Source organism: Danio aesculapii, chromosome 3, assembly GCF_903798145.1.
Source record: "Danio aesculapii chromosome 3, fDanAes4.1, whole genome shotgun sequence".
Lineage (NCBI taxonomy): Eukaryota > Metazoa > Chordata > Actinopteri > Cypriniformes > Danionidae > Danio > Danio aesculapii.
The window spans coordinates 33733220-33753557 of NC_079437.1; the positions used below are offsets into that span (position 1 = coordinate 33733220).

Genomic DNA, 20338 nt, shown 5'->3' on the forward strand with positions numbered 1-20338 from the left:
ATGATGTAATTATCTTACAGTAAAAGAAATGAAATAAAAATAATATAAATGAAGGAATGAACAATGGTGTGAATTCATTTGATAATATTATACAATTTTTACATTTACAATAAATATATATTTTTTTTAATTTTCCTAATATTCATTCAATATACAATAATTAAAAAAATAATTTAATAATAATTTAATCTAATAATTAAAAAAAAATATATATTTTTTTTTAATTAAGATTTACATGCCATAATGTAGTATAAAATCATCTAACATACTAATATATTAGGCTTAAAATAAATCAATATTTTGGTCTAAACGCCATTTAGGTGACTGGTCTCGCAATATGTACTCTGCGCTACAGAAAGCATCTCTCATAATGTAAGTCCAGGCGTGCAATTAAATATACAATCTTTATTAATATATTTATCTATTTATTTTGAAGTTTGCTAGAAACTTTCCTGCAGCATAAAAAGAATAATTCTGAATGTCTGAAGACTCATTCTTTCCAACAACAACTATAAACACACAAGCATACACAATGATTCTCTATCAGAGACTACCAACAGAACAGACCACCCACTTAATTTGGCACAAACTTGTTATTAGATTATTAGCAAGGAAATGCGCTAATGGCAAACGACAAATACAAAATCCCTTATGTAAACAATAGTTGCTCAAAAAGTACATTTCAATCTATAAAATGTTTCTATAAAATCCCAAAGAAATATATAGCTAGTGGGAAACTGCTCTATTGCTAAGCATTTCTGTAAATATCACATTGTTAAAAACCTGCTCGTCCAGCCAAAGGTCCAGCAGCAATGTGTTATACAAGTCTTGTTAAAATTAGAAGTGTGGTGACTGCACTCAACACCACATTTACAAGCAGGTCAGGTTTTTATGGTTAAAATTATTAAACGGACAGATGCCCGGCAGTCTATTCCTTTTTCTCAAAAAACAAAAAACCTAGGGGTTCATACTTGGCTGAAAGGACAGACTAAAAAGACAATTTACATGCAAAAAGCAAATACACACAATATTCTGAAGAAAAAAAACAAGTAATCTGCATATTGGTTTAGGGTTAGTTTTTAAGGTTTCATATTTCTTTTTTTATATACAATCAACACTGAACATCACTTTATTTTGCAGGATGAACAGCACTGCCCTCTAGAGGCCATGCCATCAGGGATGGTACATTTTTACTTGTAAATAAAAATCTATAGGCAGACAACATCTAAATAAATACACTAGTCTACAACACTAACTCATCCCAATAGAGCTGATATTTATATATAATTAACACTTCTATAGAGTAAAAAGAGTATAAATTACTAACCAGTGTCCTGTGGGTGGTATGAAGTATATGCAGCAGTGCACTCGTGAGTCTGGGATCCTCTTCTTCCTGTCAATGTTGATCTCTTCCTGCAAGTACTGCTCATACTGGTCATTGATGAACTTCATTATGGGCTGCCAACTGTTGACAGAGACAAATGTAATGACTTTTTTTTTTCCTCAAATGTGTCTACACCATGTGTTGGAGACATTCCAGTTAGATTTTATTGTATAATAAATGATCAGTTTTACTAGGATGGTTGGCGATATTGGTTTTGTTTTGTTTTGGAGAGTTTACTGTTCTCCAGTCATGGCTAGATTGATGGGAGAATCTATACAGCCAAGACTAACCATAACCCTAACTGCTTAAACCTGTCATTTATTTATTTATTTAACTTATTATAATACATCCTGACAAACAGAGTGTGTTTTATACTTAAACTAGACATCATAAACAAATGGTCAGTCTACTTTACCAATTCTCATTGTTGATCTGGTCTCCGAACCCTGGTGTGTCTATGACCGTCAGTTTCATACGAACTCCTTTCTCCTCAATATCTGAAATTGAATCAATATTTTAATGCATTCAAGTGGCTGATTATATTCTTTGAAATCATGTGTGAATGACCTAACATGCTGTGAATTTATGAATAATGCGTGAAATGACAATTAGAAAAAACTGAACCTCCAACCGTGCAGATTTACCATGACTGATGGACTTGATCTCGATGGTTTTGGGGATCTTTTCCTCAGCTGTACCCATGAAAGACTTACGGCTCACCTTAGACTTGAAGAGTGTGTTCATCAGTGTGGACTTCCCCAAACCACTCTGACCTGCACACGTGAAGAACAACCCATGTTAACTAAGGCTGGAATTTACTATAGTAATTTTGCCTTTATTTTCCTTCTGGGTGAAAATCAGAGCTTTATTAAATTAATACAAAAATAACAGAACTTAATGCAGTTATAAAGTACTATGGAAATAATTGTTTTAAAATAATAGTCCTTATTTAAGTTGATTGGCCAGACCCTAGCTTCTATACTAGGGTCTTTTTTTTATATATGAATGTGATTATTTTGATATAACATTATTCGAGTACACAAGTAAATCAGTCATTAAGAAACAGAAAGAGCATGCCTGTAAATCTTCCTAGAGATTTCCAAAAACTGAGACCAATGAGACTGTGAAGAGTTGATCTCCACTGGCTGAAACAGCTTAACAGCTTCATGGGAGAGTGGCGAAGAGAAAGCCACTGTAAAAAATGTCACATGGCATCTCAGCTACAGTGTGCCAGAAGGCATGTGGGACACTCTGTAGCCAGCTGGAAGAAGCTTCTATGGTTTCATGAGACCAAAATTGAGCCATTTTTTTGCCGTCAGACCAAACACCCCGTTTAGAGAAAGCCAAAATTGGTCCACCATAACAAGCACACTATACCCAATATGAAGCACAGTGGTGGCAGCATCATATTGTATGGGGATGACAGAAGCTGCTTGCACATCAACATAAATACCACATACAGTAATACTGACTTAAAAAACAACAGTAATGCGGTGAACAAGACAAACTCTAGATCTTCATCCAACTGAGAATGTAATGTAATGCAGTGTAATGTCAGCAACCAAGGCTATTGTCATGGCAAGAACATTTCAATAATAAATATACAATTAAAAACAGCAAACAAATGAATACATAAATTAAATAATGTGCAAAGTTATTTTGTTTAAAAACTAAAAATAGTTTCGACATTATTACACAAAATGTGATGCTGCAACACATAATAAAAGCTATCTTTTCCATGTTAAAAAGAGCTTGTCCTATCTGGTGACATGCAGAGCTTTTATTTTAGTTTCTATTACTGAAATGTCATGGTTGAACAAAAGCAGAAGCAACTATGACAATGCTCACCTCAGCTATTTATTATAGGCTTTATTCTGTGCTTAATGTAAACAATGGGAGTTTGAATACCATTTTAAAATGACATTTATTGCCATACTGCAGAAGCAAACGTACACTCAACTGCTCGTTAATGCAAATTTCTAACCAGCCAATTATATGGCAGCAACTCAATGCATTTAGGGATGTGGACATGGTCAAGACGATCTGCTGCAGTTCAAATCGAGCATCAGAATGGGGAAGTAAGGTGATTTAAGTGGCATGGTTGTTGATGCCATCAGGGCTGGTCTGAGTATTTCAGAAACTGCTGATCTACTGGGATTTTTATGTACAACCATCTCTGGGGTTTACAGAGAATGGTCTGAAAAAGAGAAAATATCCAGTGAGTGGCAGTTCTGTGGGTGCAAATGCCAGAAGTCAGAGGAGAATGGCCAGACTGGTTTGAGCTGATAGAAAGGCAACAGTAACTCAACCACTCGTTATAACCGAGGTATGCAGAAGAGCATCTCTGAACACACAACATGTCCAGCCTTGAGGCAGATGGGCTACAGTAGCAGAAGATCACATCGGGTGCCACTCCTGTCTGTTAAGAACAGGAAACAGAGGCTACAATTCACACAAGCTACTGTTGTTGACCATGTCGATCCCTTTATAAACACACTGTACCAATCTTCTGATGGCTACTTCCAACAGGATAACGCACCATGTCAAAAAGTGTGAATCATCTCAGACTGCTTCCTGAACATGACAATGAATTCACTGTACTCAAATGGCCTCCAGAGTCACCAGTTCTCAATCCAATAGAGCAACATTAAGATGTGATGGAACGGGAGATTTGCATCATGGATGTGCAGCTGACAAATCTGCAGCAACTGCATAATGCTATCGTATCAATAGGGACCGAAATCTCTGAGGAATATTTCCAGTACCCTGTTGAATTTATACCATGAAGGATTAAGGCAGTTCTGAAGGCAAAAGGGGGTCCAACCACTGTGTACCAAGGTGTACCTAATTAAGTGACCGGTGAGTGTACTTTAAACATGAATGCTAGAAGTGACTCGATGCAAGCCAACCACATCAGTCTCTCAGAATGTAGTTTTAATAATGTTAATGAGGTTTGATATATATTAATTGGTCTATACACCTGTCCGTTAAGTTGGGAGTGCAGTGTACTATTCTGTGCTTCTTAATGTATGGTGTTTTATTGATTCTGTCAGAATGTGTTTGGTGTGGACAGCCAGATTGCTTGTTGCTGGAAACATGTGGCATCATGTGTTGCTAGGATACGATGTTAGTTAGGCATTTTATCCAAAATAAATAAATAAATAAAAATAAAATCACAAGAAAAGCAGCGAGTCATAAGAGCCACAAAATTCAAAAGCCTTCAAAGAAGTAGAATTCAATTTATATGCACTGGGGGTCTTATTCATGAGTGTAGCTTCCACTCTGCCTGTTCTCTGGTTTGAATGAAACTATCATTTCATTGGCTCCTACTAACAGGAGCTTGTGTTTAGCTGCGGTTTCTGCTAACTCGCATCCGTCAGCATGGGGTTCATCACACTGGAGTAATGAGTGCCTGCTCCTTTCTGCACGGGGCAGGGTTGCTAATTCTCGCTCTCTAAACACCCTGTCATTCAATCCCACCCCTGACATTGGATTCAGATGTGCCCTGCTGCATTCCTACTCCCCAATACTGCCAACAAACAGAGCCCCTTTCTGCTTTCTGACACTTTCTTCATGAAAATGTGATGGAATGAGAGACAGGAGTTGCAGCTGGGAATGGGAACGCCGATGCTGAGGGTTGGCTCTCTCAGCTCTGACTGGGTTAAGTCAACAGCAGGTTTGGCCACACTGACCCAGAGAACCACATGTGAGAATCCAGCTGCAGACTTGTGCAAGTACAGGTTCATTTAGCTGTTTTCAACAGTGCTGCGCTTAGTTATTTCCTCTCATAAACACCAAATAAATCATCAGAAGTTTAATAGAACAACTGTTTCTGCTGGGACTGAAACAGAAAAATACCACCAGGTGCCCTAAACTCTTTGCCAATTACTCAATATAACTAGGCATGTGCGATACTGGTCATTTAAACAGGCATTTTGTAATAGACTTGTTAACTATACTAAAAGCTCATATGCCTTGCACTTATCTCAAATTATTGTTATTATCATCATCAATTTTAGGAGGTTCTTTATAACAGCAATACAGCACAAAAAATAAAATAAAATAACCTGAGAGAAATTTTCATCTTTTATACAAATGTTAGCCAGAATTAAATACAAATAAAAAATAAGAATGTTTATCAAGAAATAGCAATTAATCAGCTTTAAAAACAGTTAATGTAATACAAAATGTAATGTCAAACAAAATGTAATGCAATTTAACTTACTCAGGCCATACGTTTTTTTTTCAGAGAAATTAAGGGTGCTTTCATAGTAGCACTTTGTCCGCACGCGTGTTCGTTTGACGTCAGAGCACGATACATTTAGCTAGTGTGAACGCTGTCTTCTGAACTCTGGTGCGCACCCACGAACCGTACCAGAGTCTGCCTGGAAGAGGTGGTCTGGGGTACGGTTTGTGTGAAATCTGGTCCGGTTTACTTCTGGTATGAATGGAAACGTACCAAATAACGAAAGTGAAATGCCAACAGTACAACTGTCGTTTTCATAACATTCATTCGTGTGCGTGTGCCTGTGTGTCATGCACTGTACCTTGCTGACAAGCAGGACTGAGCCAGGGCAATCACAGTAAAAATGTCTACTTGTCTCCTCCAAAAACAACTTCTGCAAACATCGGGTTATGTTCTGAACGTTTATAATATTTTTGCGGCAGATAGACGCTAGTCGCTTCCTGTATGTCCAAATGTGATGTGCGGACGTATTTCCATTTTAGAGTCTTGCTTTCGTGCCAGTCACCTGGCAACAGCCGTACACACAGCAGCAGCTCGATGATGGAAGAGTACCGGGGTTCAGAAGGAAAAAAGAATGTGAACACAAACCAACCGAGAAGGTGGCAAGGGGGGAATCTTGGGTACGGTCAAGGCAATTGAACCAAGTGTGAAAGCACCCTAACATATCAATATGGTTTGGTGAAAGATCAAGTTTATAAGTGTTTCGTAAAGCACCTGGACAGCTGTGAATAGTGGGCCACACTTACCCGGAATAACACAAGCTAATACAGAGTTTGAACCGAGGGCACCGCAGGTCAACCAAGCTCAATTACTACATGCTATCCAGGTCACGTATCACCTCCAGACAGCTCTATCCAGCAGAGCTCCAGCTCATCTAGATTACCATTTATGCCAGAAAAAAAGCTCTCGGACACAAAACGTCTTCATTCTCTTATAATTCAGATTATTCCTACTCTTTGCTCATGTGATCATTTTAGAGCTCACACAAAGAAAACACATGCAAGGTCAAAAGTAAAGTCAGATGCCATTAAGAAACAATGCATTCTTTTTCAAACATTTTATTTTAACTTTATGTTATTATTAACTTTTGTTAAGTTATAACGTCAAGATGATGGTGATCTGAATTATTTTCTGTGTCAAGTAGTGGGAGCTGTATCGTTTAGTCAAGTAGCACATCCTTACAATATACAGTACACATCGGCTGCATTTACACTGCATGGTTCAAGTGACTCAATTCTGATTATTTTCTCTCATGTGGCACAGATATGGCCAATGTACGTGTAAGCAGGAAAAAAATAAAAAAAATCATATGGATTCCAATTTACTCAGATTTAGGCCTTGTTCATATGTGGAAATTTATCTGATATGAATCGGATCCAGGCCCTATGTCTGCAGGGTAAGTGGATAGAAGTAGAAATTCCTCCATCTCTGAATGAACTGCTGTCAATAGTTGGAGACCATCAAAATATTTGAATGGTCTTGCATGTATTTATGCCTTTTTACAAATAACAACTGAAAGCCCTGTTTTGACAATATTGCAAATTCACTAAAAGCCGGCTGGAATTAAAACTTAATTAATAATATAAATTCTTGAAATACACTCATTGCTATTTCTCATAGGTAAGGCAAGATCTTCTCTTAAGGTTTATACTTGGAGGGAAAATGTGCTCAATGCATTATTAGGCTTGAAGCATTAGAATCGGTGCTCAGTATCAGCCGATCACCATAACAAGGAATCAGTACTCTGTATTGGCTGCAAAAATCCTGATCAGAGCATCCCTAGCTTTGACCCAACTTGGCTGTCAGAGCAGCAATACACCCCCTGTCTGTACAAGACTGATCTTGGTAAGTCAGTAAATACACCCTTAGGAAAAAGAAGTATACTTAAGTAAAGGTCAAGTATAAAAGTATACTTTATTTAGTAAGCAATTAAGCCCAGGATACACTGCAGTGACAAAAGCACTTTGTGGCTAAAAAAGATATACAAATAAATGTTAATTTTTAGCTTGTACAGTTCAAATGATTGTTCAGTTTTTTACTGCTGTCATTAAAAGAAACAAATTAACACCATGACTCCTTGTGTCGGTGTCAGTCGCATCGTGCCGTGTCCAGTGTAAATGCAGACAATCGGATGCGAGTGACTTTTAAAGGATGATGCAAGCTGGTCATCAAAAAAAATGGATATGGTCACAAAATTAGAATTGACCATCAAGATCTGCAGTTAAAATCCATTTTCCCCTTATTTATATTCTTTTTTTTTCAGTCCAAACTCTACCTGTCTTAAGTTATTGACTAATTTTCACAAGGAAAACAGAAGATTAATTTGTGCTTCGTGATTATAAAATTGCTCTAGCTTTGTAAATTGATTGGATCAGAACATTTGAAGACCTATGGTCTGAGAATAGCCAATACATGCAGATGTACGACTGCAAGTCATTTGTGTTCTTTACAGTAATGCATCACGTTACTACGTTGCTAAGCAACAAGCAGTCTACAGCAACACAATGAACTTCTGCTGAAATAATTGTTTATGATGGTCATTATTACTAATAAATGTAATTATTGATCATTAGTTCACATACTGCTGAAGGCATTATTAAAATGTTATAGCCTCTTGTGGCTTTTTGCTAATTAGTGATGTTCATAAAGCCAGCATCATTATTTCCATTGCTCACACGTAGGGTTTAGGGGGTTCAGCTTGCTTTGACAAATGTTCACATAAACACTTGGTGCTGGGCTTTAAAGAACACTTTCGCTGCATTCAAATACTACTCCATGTCACAGTATCTGAAATTGGAATCAGTGTGTTGCCCAAACCTAATCATGGAACTGCATCGCTAGGACATCTTTAAAAACAGAATTATTTTTTGTCATGTGTATTTGCGGTTTATCTGTACTAAAAGCATCAAGTCTGACAGGTGACTGATTTGACCAATGGAATCATACAAGTATTAATAAGTACACTGCATCAGTCATGTCAAAGTGGAAAAATTTCCTGAAGTATGCAGTCTGTCAAGTATTGTTGACTATTTACCATGTATCTTAAATGTAAGCTGACACCAAAAGTCAGTGAAGTAGCAGCAGTTTCAGTAGCAGTTAAAATGCAGGTTCATAACTTTCAGTTGCATTATAGTAGGCGTTATTAAATAACCTGCACCTATTAGACTAAAATTTCTAAACGCTGATATGCTGGAGTAGCACATGTCTCGTGAGCTTTGAGCTTAAACGCACACAAAAATACACTAACATGTATGAATGAATATAAAAAAAGACTTGTGGCATTTAACTGAGCACTGCTTATGAAAGCCTGCGTGTAATTGCCTAGCGTAGGTGTGTGGTTGCTAGTGTTATGGAAAATTGAAGCTTTGATTACCATAAGCTTGTTTTATTAAAGGTTCGAGAAAATAAATGCTTCTCTTCAATTAGAATTTATGACACTTTCACTAGCTTTTTTAAAAGCAATTTCACCAAATGCCTAAATTACAGAGCTTTTTTATAGCCAAGCTATTATTACCAACGTGGTGAAAAAAAAGCACAAATTCTGATTAAAATTAAATTTGACTTAAGTGTCTGAAATAAATCTAGTGAGTTTTGAAATAACCCCTCTGCTGCTCCAGTACCATTTAATTTACATGACTAATCTCAACACTAGCTCATAAATCAACTTACCCACTACCATGATGTTGAGCTCAAAGCCCTGTTTCATGGCCTTCCTCCTCATCTGCTCCAGGATGGCATCGATGCCCACGTAGCTGAAGTCGATGCTCGGTTTCTCCAGGCACATGGTTGGGGGAATCTCTGAGATAACAGAATCTGCCATGATGCTACTGCTGCTGCTGCTACTGCTGCTGTAGCTGGAAGTGACCTCTGACCCTGCAGACACACAGAGAAGATACAATGAGGAGCCATTTATCACGGGGTACTAGTTAACACTCATATGCACTCCACCGCAGTCAACAGCATTTACACTACAGGGTGTTTTATAAGCTGATAGAGAAACTCTTAGAGAGAATGTGCTTCTACACAGCTGGACTATAGACATAATAAACAGGGGACTATCTCCGGCATTGAGCCAGCTAGCACATTTTTACTTCCCGATTTAAATAAATACCCATTTTTTGAGGTGTATTATTGGGCCAAAAATGTTCTCATCGCTCTTCGAATGCATCCATCATGTGAAAGAGCCCCTTTCCACATTTTTCTACTAACATTATTTAGAGCGTAACAATCTTATGACTCCTCTGTGATGGGATCGGGTTGGGATCCCCCTAGACTGCATCAGAAGTCAAGAAGATTGGATCTGAATTATTATTGGATGGCTTAAACCACATTTGCAGGTGACCTGGGACACATTCTGACCACATTTAAATTAAGATGTAAATGCAAATTCATTTTTATAAAGCACATTCAACTGTCCAAATAATACAGAATGAGAATGTACAGCTAAATAACTGCAGGTGTGAATATGATAGACTGAGAAATGAGAGAAATCATTTGGAATGCAATTTTTTTATTTGTTTTGTGTTTAAAAGAAATGAAAGGAAGCATTTTACCCATTATTATAATGTTTTCTAAAGTTATGTAAAAGACTAGATGCTTCAGTTATCAAGCTTCATACAGGTGCAACAAGAACAATAACATATCTCCATCAGATTACTTGACATACATACGCAAATGGTTCTAAACTTTAATGAACTTCTGCTGAATACAAAAAAAAAAGATGATCTTAAGACTGCTGAATCTCATATCCATATTAGAAACAAAAAAATACTATGGAAGTCTGAATGTCTGCTACTTTCCAATAATCTTCTAAATAACGTCCTTGTGTTCAACAGGTGGAGGAAACTCAAACAGGTTTGGAACAAGGAGGGTGATTAAATCATAACAGAATTTAAAACTTTCAGTGAACTATCATTTTAGGAACAAAAGCATGCCAACTGAAATGTTATGATTTTTATTCCATACACAAATACTACATCATGTAACAAGCATTATTTTAATCACAAAACAGTTTATTGGTTAAAATAATCAAAGTAATCAAATAAAACTGAAGCAAAAGTTAATCAAAAAGCAAATTCAATTAATCCTACTAGCTAGGGATGCTCCGATCGATTGGCCAGAGATCGTTATCAGCCAATAATTACATCTAATGACTCGATTGGCACTCAGTGATCCGGCTGACAGCATAAAACGAATAGCAAGTGTTTATGCGTTTACAAGCAACGTGCACACCTGGGGTATACATACAGCAGTATTTAGGCCTTTTTACATAAAAGAACTAAGAGTTCTGTGTTTTTGACAATATTCCAAGTTCGCAAAAAAAAAAAAAAAAAAAAAAACTGGCTGGAAATATTAAATGAATAAAAAAAAAAAAAAAAAAAAACTTAAATATTGTTTTTTTTTTACATAAATATTTAATAATATAACGTCATGTAATTTACTTACTGCATTAAACAGTAGTTTATAAGCCTATTTCCTTTTAGTAAGGAAGTAATGGATTTATAGGTGTGCATTTTAACTTTGTGTGCAGTAAATATGCACTGCAAACGTTTTCTTGATTGAGACATTGAATTTTTCTTTCATCATCTGCAACGGTGATTTCTCCACAAGCAGGAGTGATGAGATACATCAGCGATAAGATATTCGTATAATAAAAAAAACAAAAAGCTGGGCAAGTAAAAACTAGAAAAACAACAGGAGATAGAAACACAATATTTTAGTCAGAAAATGCAACAGAATGGAACCCCAGTGTGCAGCTCCTCAGAGGGCCCCACCACAAAGCCTGCGGCCCCAAAGCGAGCCCCATGGATCAGCGGGACCTTCCAGCAGACAAAGCGGTTCAAAATTCTTCAAGTAAGTAACCTGATCCACTGGCAGCTCTCTGGGCTCGGTACAGTTATTCAGAAAGCCGTTCGGCTCCTCTCCACCCTGTCAGGGCGTCTAGCCAACAGACCCACAGCCACTGGATTCCTCACTTCACAAAAGACACGCTCGTCCCTGGAGACTCTCCAACACGACATTATTACAGGTACACCAGGGCGGCCGGCAGCACAGAAACTTGTTGTGAAAAGTAATTGATACGTTTAGAATATTTGTTCGCCGTTTACAGAATGACAAGACCGAACTGGTGAGCAGAAAGAGATGTTCATGTTTCACCTTGACGTGGTGATTAGAGACAAGGGCATCTTTTATGACAGAAAACAGACAACCAGCTATTCAAGTTATGTGCATAAAATATGCGCATTAATGCTATCGTTTAAATGAGAAATTATTTGTGATTAACACATGCTTGATAATGGCAGTGTGTGTGTGTGCGTGCGTGTGTACATACAGTATATGAAATGGATACAAACAGTTATTAAAATGGTTCAATATCGGAGTCAGATTTTCATAAAATTACATGTCAATATAAATCAATGTAAATACACACTTTATAACTTTATAATTCTTTATTCTTAGGAATACGTATTTCAGATAAACAAATGGCTAAATGTGTAAATAAATAAATACATATCTAACAACTAAAACTAAAATTAATGTGTTTAAGAAATGAATTTAGGAATGATTATTAAATATTCATTCATTTATTTTTTTTCGGCTTAATCCCGATTATTATTAATCAGGGGTCGCCACAGCAGAATGAACCGCCAACTTATCCAGCATATGTTTTACACAGTGGATGCAATTCCAGCCACAACCCAACACTGGAAAACATCCATACACACTCATACACTATGGCCAATTTAGCTTATTCAATTCACCTGTACTGCATGTCTTTGGGCTGTGGGGGAAACTGGAGCACCCGGAGGAAACCCACGAGACCACGGGGAGAACATGCAAACTCCACACAGAAATGCCAACTGACTCACCCAGGGCTCAAACCAGCAATCTTCTTGCTGTGAGGCGATCGTGCTACCCACTGTGCCACCATGAGAGCCATTATTTAAATATATAATATGAAAATTGCTGGATAAGAGTTCAGTTCATGAATATGAAAAATGGATGTTTTTGAGATGCCATGTTAGCGTTACTATAAGTGTTTTAAAATATTAACTTCAAGAATAAGCACGTATATCTAACGCAGAGTTCAGACTGCATGATTTTAGCCCCGCCGACAGGATTTGAGAAATTGCCAACAGATGCCTGAAATCACAGACTAATCGATGCTCGTTTACATGTGTAACAATCACAAACTGTTAACGATCAAAGAAAAGAAATGAGTCGCTGACACAGACATTTTCGTTGACTGAAAATAACATCAGCGATTACCTACAGCCAATGGGAGAGCAGCATCCACTAGTATGGGTAACTGCAGGCCAGCGGGAGGTTGGGGAGAAATTGAAAGCGCTCATTTTTAGTTTATATAGACCCAAGAAATGGAAGAAAAGCTAGTGAAAAATTGGACAGAAACACCTGTGTTTGTTTGACGTTTCATCTGGTGAGGAAAATGAGTACATTCTAAATGAACCTGGCCAGGTGAGGAAAATGAGTACATTCTATACCCCACTAAAGGCTTCTTTCTCATTATGTAGTTAATAACAAAAGATATACTACGTGACCTCCCATTGCTTCCATTTCACTTACTGCATGTTTGGTTGTGAGATGTAGTTTGCAGACCAAGACAAAGTTGTCGGCGATTCTTCCTATTGTAAAGTCATGCAGTGTCAAACCCCGTCACTGATCCATCTTGCAGTGTACTGTAAACACAACTCTGATAGAACGCTACCCCAGATAGTAATGCAGTGAGAAAACATCAGTGACACAACGAAAATCATGCAGTCTGAACTAAAAATCTTTAATATTATTTAATAACTGATTATAATAACATACTAAATACAAATACAGAGAATTTTACCCACACTGTAATCCCGAATAAGTTGACAAAACTCAAAAAATTTGAGGTAATCAGTTACGTCAAATTTTTTAAGTTATGAAATTTTCTATTTTAAGTAAACAGAATCAAGTTTTGAGTTTGTTGTACTCATGCAAGACACTTCTCCTAACTTAAAATACCCAAGTTACTCAGCTCATACATTTTAATAGCAATTAACTTAATTGTTTTAATTTCTCCAAACTTTAAATCTTCAAGTCACCTAGCTCATACATTTTAATAGTAATTAACCTAATTGTTTTAATTTCCTTCAACTTTAAATACTCAAGTCACCCAGCTCATACATTTTGATAGCATTTTTATTAAATTAACTTCTCCATCTCAGTTTCACAAATGAAATTAGCCATAATTTTAATCTTTAAACCCCATAAATCTATCAAAATACATATGTAATTTTAAACACACAGACAATACCATTTTAGACATTTATTTTTAAAGAAAAAATGTCCAACAGTACAAATGTGCCTCCTGTGCAATTACAAATGTCATGAAACAATAAAAACAATTAGACATTAGGAGATTTAAAATAAACACTATTCTGAAATTAATAAGAATTTCCCAAAATGCAAATATATCAAACAAGAGCTTCAAGAAAAAAAAACACTATAAGTTTGACAAAATTAAATAATAATAAGATTAATAAGAACTACTAAACTTACAGTCTTAAAGCATTCGTTAATAAAGAATAAGTGCACATTCTGTGAAGTGACTCTTGTTTAGAAAAAAAAAAAGTCATTGGCACAGTAACTATCAAATGGTTTATATATATATATATATATATATATATATATATATATATATATATATATATATATATATATATATATATATATATATATATATATATATATATATATATATATATAAATATTCAGTCTTGGTTGAAGTATGATTCTGTCATTTACTTCAACTTATTCCAAACCTGTTTGAGTTTCTTTCTTCTGTTGAACACTTAAAAAGTTATTTTTGACAAAAAAGCTGAAACCTGGAACCACTGATTTCCACAGTATTTGTTTTCCTATTAGAAAGTCAATGCCTCAAAATAACTTTTGTGTTCAACAGAAGCAAGAAATTCAAACAGGTTTGGAACAAGTGAAGAGTAAGTAAATGACAGAATTTTACGTTTTAGACAACCTATCCCTATATATATATATATATATATATATATATATATATATATATATATATATATATATATATATATATATATATATATATATATATATATATATATATATATATATATATATATATATATAATAAAATGCACCATTACCAATTAAAGGTACATACATGTTTTGAAGTTACTACCCCAGTGACAGTCTTTATTGAGTACAAAAAAAGGCTCTACATCAACTCATTCTTTAAGGATTCTATGCTAATCGACTTTCTATTTTCTATCATCCATGCCATGTACAAGTTCAAAGTCCTTTACTATATACTATGTGAAGAGCATACATTAATCCAAACAAGACAAAAAAGGTCTGGAAGTGTGCTGTGGGTGGTGTCCAATTCATTCTTCAGGACAGCAGAGACCCTCAGTGACTGCAGGGCCAATAAAGCATCTTCAGTCAGCGCTTCAGGATTATTAATCTAAAATATAATTCAAGGATATTAATGTTAGGACAATATCAATATGACTGAGCCAATTTTACATGATTCATCAACAAGTCATGATTACAAATATGTTAAGTAAAAGTTGCTCCTCAACTTTCATTTTTTCAATAGAACATGCCTAATTGTGAAAAGAATGAATGAAGTCTTACCAGGGTGGTCCTAAAGAATCCCCAGTCACGCTCACGCAGCAAGACCAAAAGACCTCTGATAACAGTAGTCCATCATGAACTGACATCATGCAGTTCCTGCAAAGACAAAAATTAAGAAAAAAAAAATCTAAATAATATATATATTTATATTTTAATTAATACTTTAATACATGACCCTAAACATACCTGCTCATCATAAACCTTCAAAACATTAGCCAGGGTATCTGCTGTCTTGTCAGTTTTGGATGCTGTTTGCCTTAAAATTGTCATCAAATGAAATAGGTGGTGGTGCAGTTGTCCAAAGAATTTGTGGGGAAAATTCTCATTTGTAACATGTTGGTACTCTGCAGCAAAAAAAAAAAAAAACAAGAGAAAATTTCATAAAACAAACCCACACTACAAAATATATAATGCTAGAAAAAATTAATATATTAATATTATCATTATGTTTCATTTGCTTATTTATTTTTTTACCTCAGATGAAAATCAGGTGTTGATAAGATCAGATGTTGATATCAGGATCTTCATATTGTAAACTGAACTCAAGGTCTAGTTGAAGTTTCACTTTCCTTGCTGCAAAAGTATCATTGCAAAATACACTGTAATATTTATTTTAACTGGATATGCCAGGCATAGTAGTACAAAATGAATATTTTACCCACCTTTTACATGCCTCCATATAAGAATCTTTCTGTAGTCAGCAACAACGGACCTTCAATTCTGTATGTATACAAAGTCACAGTGTCATTCAGCTGAGAGTGGAAGTAGTACAATTGCATGATGTCTAACTTCAACCCCCAAAACGGTTAGCAATAGAGCTGATCATCATGTTAGTTGCTTTGATTCGATGAACACGGATTTAACTTAAACAGTATTGAAATTTTGAAAACTGAATAGGACGACAAATAAATTTGAGGCCTGTTTTTAAAAGCTAGAAATAACAAAACTTACCTTATTGTCTAATGATGTAAAAATATATAGCCTAAAAAATATATATTTAAGATATAAATATAATTTTAAGCTGCAAAATTTGCACATCAGAAAAACTATTTCTTGTTTACCACGACTGGATGATTAGAATATTTGTTTTGTTATTATTTTATTTAATAATTTTAATTACTTTGTATTACTGTGTTATAGATAGGCATACTTTGTTTTTTAGGCTATATATATTCTCTCCAGAGTAAACATAAAAAAATTGATTGGAAAAAAAACGTTTACCATACCTTTAACATATGTTTGACTTAAATGACATTTAAAATCATTTAACTGATCGCATTGATCAGGTAATCATTGATATGCAGAGATGTCTTCTCGAGCGCAGGGAAATAATCAGTGTTGATCAGTACTGGTGATTGAGGTAAAGTTAGTTTTATATTTACACATTCAGACTTTCTCCTTAATAATATAATTTCAGAAAAGTAGTTTTTGCATATTCTAAATAGTAAAATCATATTAGCAGCCAATGACTTTCAAAGTACAACATTGTTCAGTCAAAAAAATTGTGCATTAAGTGTAACGTTAATGTTGTTTTCATGTCATACTTGCATGTGATTTCAGACCGAATACACAAAGTACCATGGTAAACGACATATGGAGAGAGTCACAAGTTGTTACTAAACGAATGTATGAATATAAAACCAACTTTACCTCAATGTGCTAGTGTGAGATGAAGCTCTGCTCTGTACCTGCTCAGGTGAGGAGCACAGCTTAAATGTTCTCCGTTAGGCTCTCGTGTATGGATCAGCATGCAACAAGCTGTGTGTGACAGACAGCTACGTTTTGAGGCTAAGTTTTTGCCCGTCATCAGAAAATACCGTTCAGTATTTAGGCGGAGATTATTTGAGTTATGATTATGCGCCTTTCGTTTCCGTAGTGCCTACAGATCGCGAAGATAATACCACATTCACAGTCTGGACAGAGTTCAGCGCAGTGCCATGACGTGCGGTTGTGTGAGCGCGCGTCACCATGACAACCTAAACGCATGCTCGCGCCAAGATTTAAAAATATGTTAAAAATTGAATCTGCCGATTTCAAATGTTTTTGTCCTTTTAACACTGTTAAAATTCTTAGTTAACACATTACAACTAACGCTAACGTTGCACTGATTCAAATTTTTTTTAAACAGTAATGTTAACGTTAGTTAGCAACAAGTGGGGCTAAATACGTTTTCTGTAATGCACGACATGTAAACGCATTCAGACAAACTCTACATTACATTGAACTGTTACTGTGATTATATTGATTAAAACATAAATTTAATATTTCTTGGATTTGTAAATAGTTTACTTACTGTAGTGTGAAGCGAAGCCGATCCGCCATCTTGAAAAAACGAATGAAGCACGAGAACGTACGTGACCCTGGATGACGTCACACGCAAAATCACTGGGCTGAAAGGTTTTGAGTTAATGAAACTTTAAAGAGACATTTTGTATAAATTAAACACAGCAAAATCGTTCACCTTACTTGAAAGATTTAATTTTTACAAACTCAAAAATAAGAAAAAGTTCTAAATACTCATCTAGGTTAATTAAGATTAACGAATTTTAATGATTTAAGTTAATACAACTCAGTTCAATTAATTAGTTACAGCATTAGGGTTTACAGTGCAGTAAAATTTACAAATATGCTTACAGGACTGCACTCTAAGCTTCCATTAGTGGGCTAGCCATAAACACAAATCTATAAAGTCATGAAGACCAAAACACCACTTCAGCATGGAAAAAGAGCTTCCTGCATCACCCAGACTCTTACCTGTGTTCAGACAGCTGATCCAGCTCTCTCTCTGCTCTGATTAAGTATTCTGGGAACAGATGGCAGACATGTGCCAACAGCACTTTTCCTATGAAGGCTATACTGCATGAATAGAGAATCATATTTCGCCAGCACACTGTTTACACTGTAGTTACGCTGAGCCACTGAGCAGACACACCTAACTTCCACATGTGATGGCCAACAGACCACTTCCTCAGTTCCTTTCAAACCTCCTCTTTTACATTCAGTAAGGTCATTGAGGGAATCGCATTCTCAACCCACTGCCTCTTATCCATCCCAGCATCCTCCTCCTGATAAACTACAAACTGATGAACACAGACTGTCAAAGAGCAATGGGCCTGACGTCAATGTTTAAAAGTTCTCTTCTCTTGCCATTTAGCCATTGCTAACCAAGCTTAAATATCTGCTTGTTAAGTGGTGAAGTATGGAATACTGTTTCCGGGTCCAAGCTACTACTCATTTGAATTGAGCAAATATTAGTTTATGGCCACTTTTTAGTCCTATCACACATTAAAGTGAATTTTAAATCAAATCATGGTGTACACAACAGTCTCTGGACTTGCTGCATCACAAATACCAAAATTTTAACAATTTGTAAAAAATGTATCACTTTCTGGCCATCTAATATTAGGCATGGATATATATCCATTGCGACTGGGTGATTTTCCAAAGTATTACAGCGCTTTGTAAACGTTTATTATTACCACTTGATGAGTCTTCCCATAAAGTTTGATAGAGCGCTTGGATCCGGAAGCCGCTTCGTGACGTCACACTTAACAAGCGGATAGATAAATTAGTATCAAACATATCCATCTCTGACTCCAAGCTCACTGCATCGTCAATGTATGATTGTCCAAATAAAAAAAAAAAACCTCAATGGGAAAGAAAGACAAGAAGCAGAATAGCATGTACTTTCTTTACTCAGAGGAACTGATCAAATATACACAAGGGAGGAAAAGCAGATGCTTTCTAATGTCATTCATGCGAAGCTCCTAAGGGCTCTTTTCCACTGACAGGATGTTAGAGACAGATTGGAAAACTTCTCATACACTGGCCACAGAAAAAGCTTCTGACTAGGAAGCATATACATCAATATCAACACATGCAGATAATTCAGATAATCTATTTATGATACCGCAAAAGCTGGAGGTTTACTAGATCTGGCTTTACTGACAAAACGCACATGAAAATAGCCTTATAATAAAGGTACAGTAGGTGAGCTGCCTAAACACTAACTGGTTAGCATAATATCTTTCAAATACAATCCCTTGCCTGGTGTCCGAAGCCACGTCTCTTGAAATCACAAATGTGCACATTAATGACAGAGACCCACTAGATCATGTCATTCACCAGTTAGAAAACTTCATACTACAATTCTGAATGAAAAACTTATATCTAGCACATTTTCAGTTATGTAGATAGCAAGCAAAACTTGTCATCATGCGCAATACTTCATGCATGCAAGGATCGCTGGTCTCACTCTCTCATGTGCTTTGTCCTAAAGCAACTACTGTATGCTTAGTGGTTGGCCGGCAGTGTGCAATAATTACACTTATTACAAAGCCATCCTTACATGCTATTTCAGAGTGAATATTCAAAGTAGAATGGTAAACAATATAGGGAACGTGTCACAGGCTGTCATTGTAAAAAAAAAAAAAAAAAAAATGAACCAATGTGAATATAAAACCAACTTCACCTCAGTAAAGCAGGCTAGGTGGAATAGTATTTGTTTTAAGCGTTGTCACTCGCGTCCACGAGACCACGGTGCCCGTGCACATGCATTGACGGATCTACGTGAACAGAGGTGAGCAGTTGTACAAATCTACATTTGCTTACAGACAGTTTGGGCTACTTATCAGAATTATCAGCACGACCAATTTTAATTGGATGAACCATTTTTTTAGTCTTATGCCTTACTCAGAATATAGAAATACATATAAATACATTTCAATCATTTACTTTAATCATTACTATTGGAATGTTAAGAGACTCTCAACCAGCACAACAAATGTTTCTGAACACAATCACCTACTGCACCTTTAAGAAAGAGGCATCATTTTACCAGTGTTGCCATGACAACACAGCAGGGCTTCTGTAAGCAACAGAACCAAGTATACTAATTAAAAATGTCCTGTCAAAGGGTTATTGGAGCAGACTTGAGTAGAGTATGTGTGGTTCTCGCACAGATGAGTATACAGGTTCATGAACGAAATATCCACAGAGCAGAATTTTGAGCTATTTTGAACTTTGACTAGGCACACACACACTCCGCTGCT

At 35.9% G+C, this 20338-nt stretch overlaps 1 protein-coding gene and 1 long non-coding RNA gene across 7 annotated transcripts in view; both read right to left on the minus strand.

The window, feature by feature from the left end:
- septin9a (septin 9a) overlaps nt 1-20338 on the minus strand; it is a 132181-nt gene that overhangs the window by 12658 nt on the left and 99185 nt on the right. For all 6 annotated transcript variants that reach the window (XM_056453789.1, XM_056453791.1, XM_056453790.1 and 3 more), the window contains 4 exons: nt 9300-9503; nt 2029-2157; nt 1800-1881; nt 1328-1465 (listed from right to left, as the gene is read on the minus strand). In XM_056453789.1, coding sequence (XP_056309764.1) covers nt 1328-1465; nt 1800-1881; nt 2029-2157; nt 9300-9503 — 553 coding nt within the window. The remainder of the gene's footprint in view (nt 1-1327; nt 1466-1799; nt 1882-2028; nt 2158-9299; nt 9504-20338) is intronic.
- Nucleotides 14793-17707, minus strand: LOC130221357 (uncharacterized). Its single transcript, XR_008836279.1, has 6 exons — nt 17581-17707; nt 15950-16007; nt 15762-15860; nt 15474-15631; nt 15288-15383; nt 14793-15114 (listed from the first exon to the last, which is right to left on the minus strand). It is a non-coding gene; the product is annotated as an uncharacterized LOC130221357 (long non-coding RNA).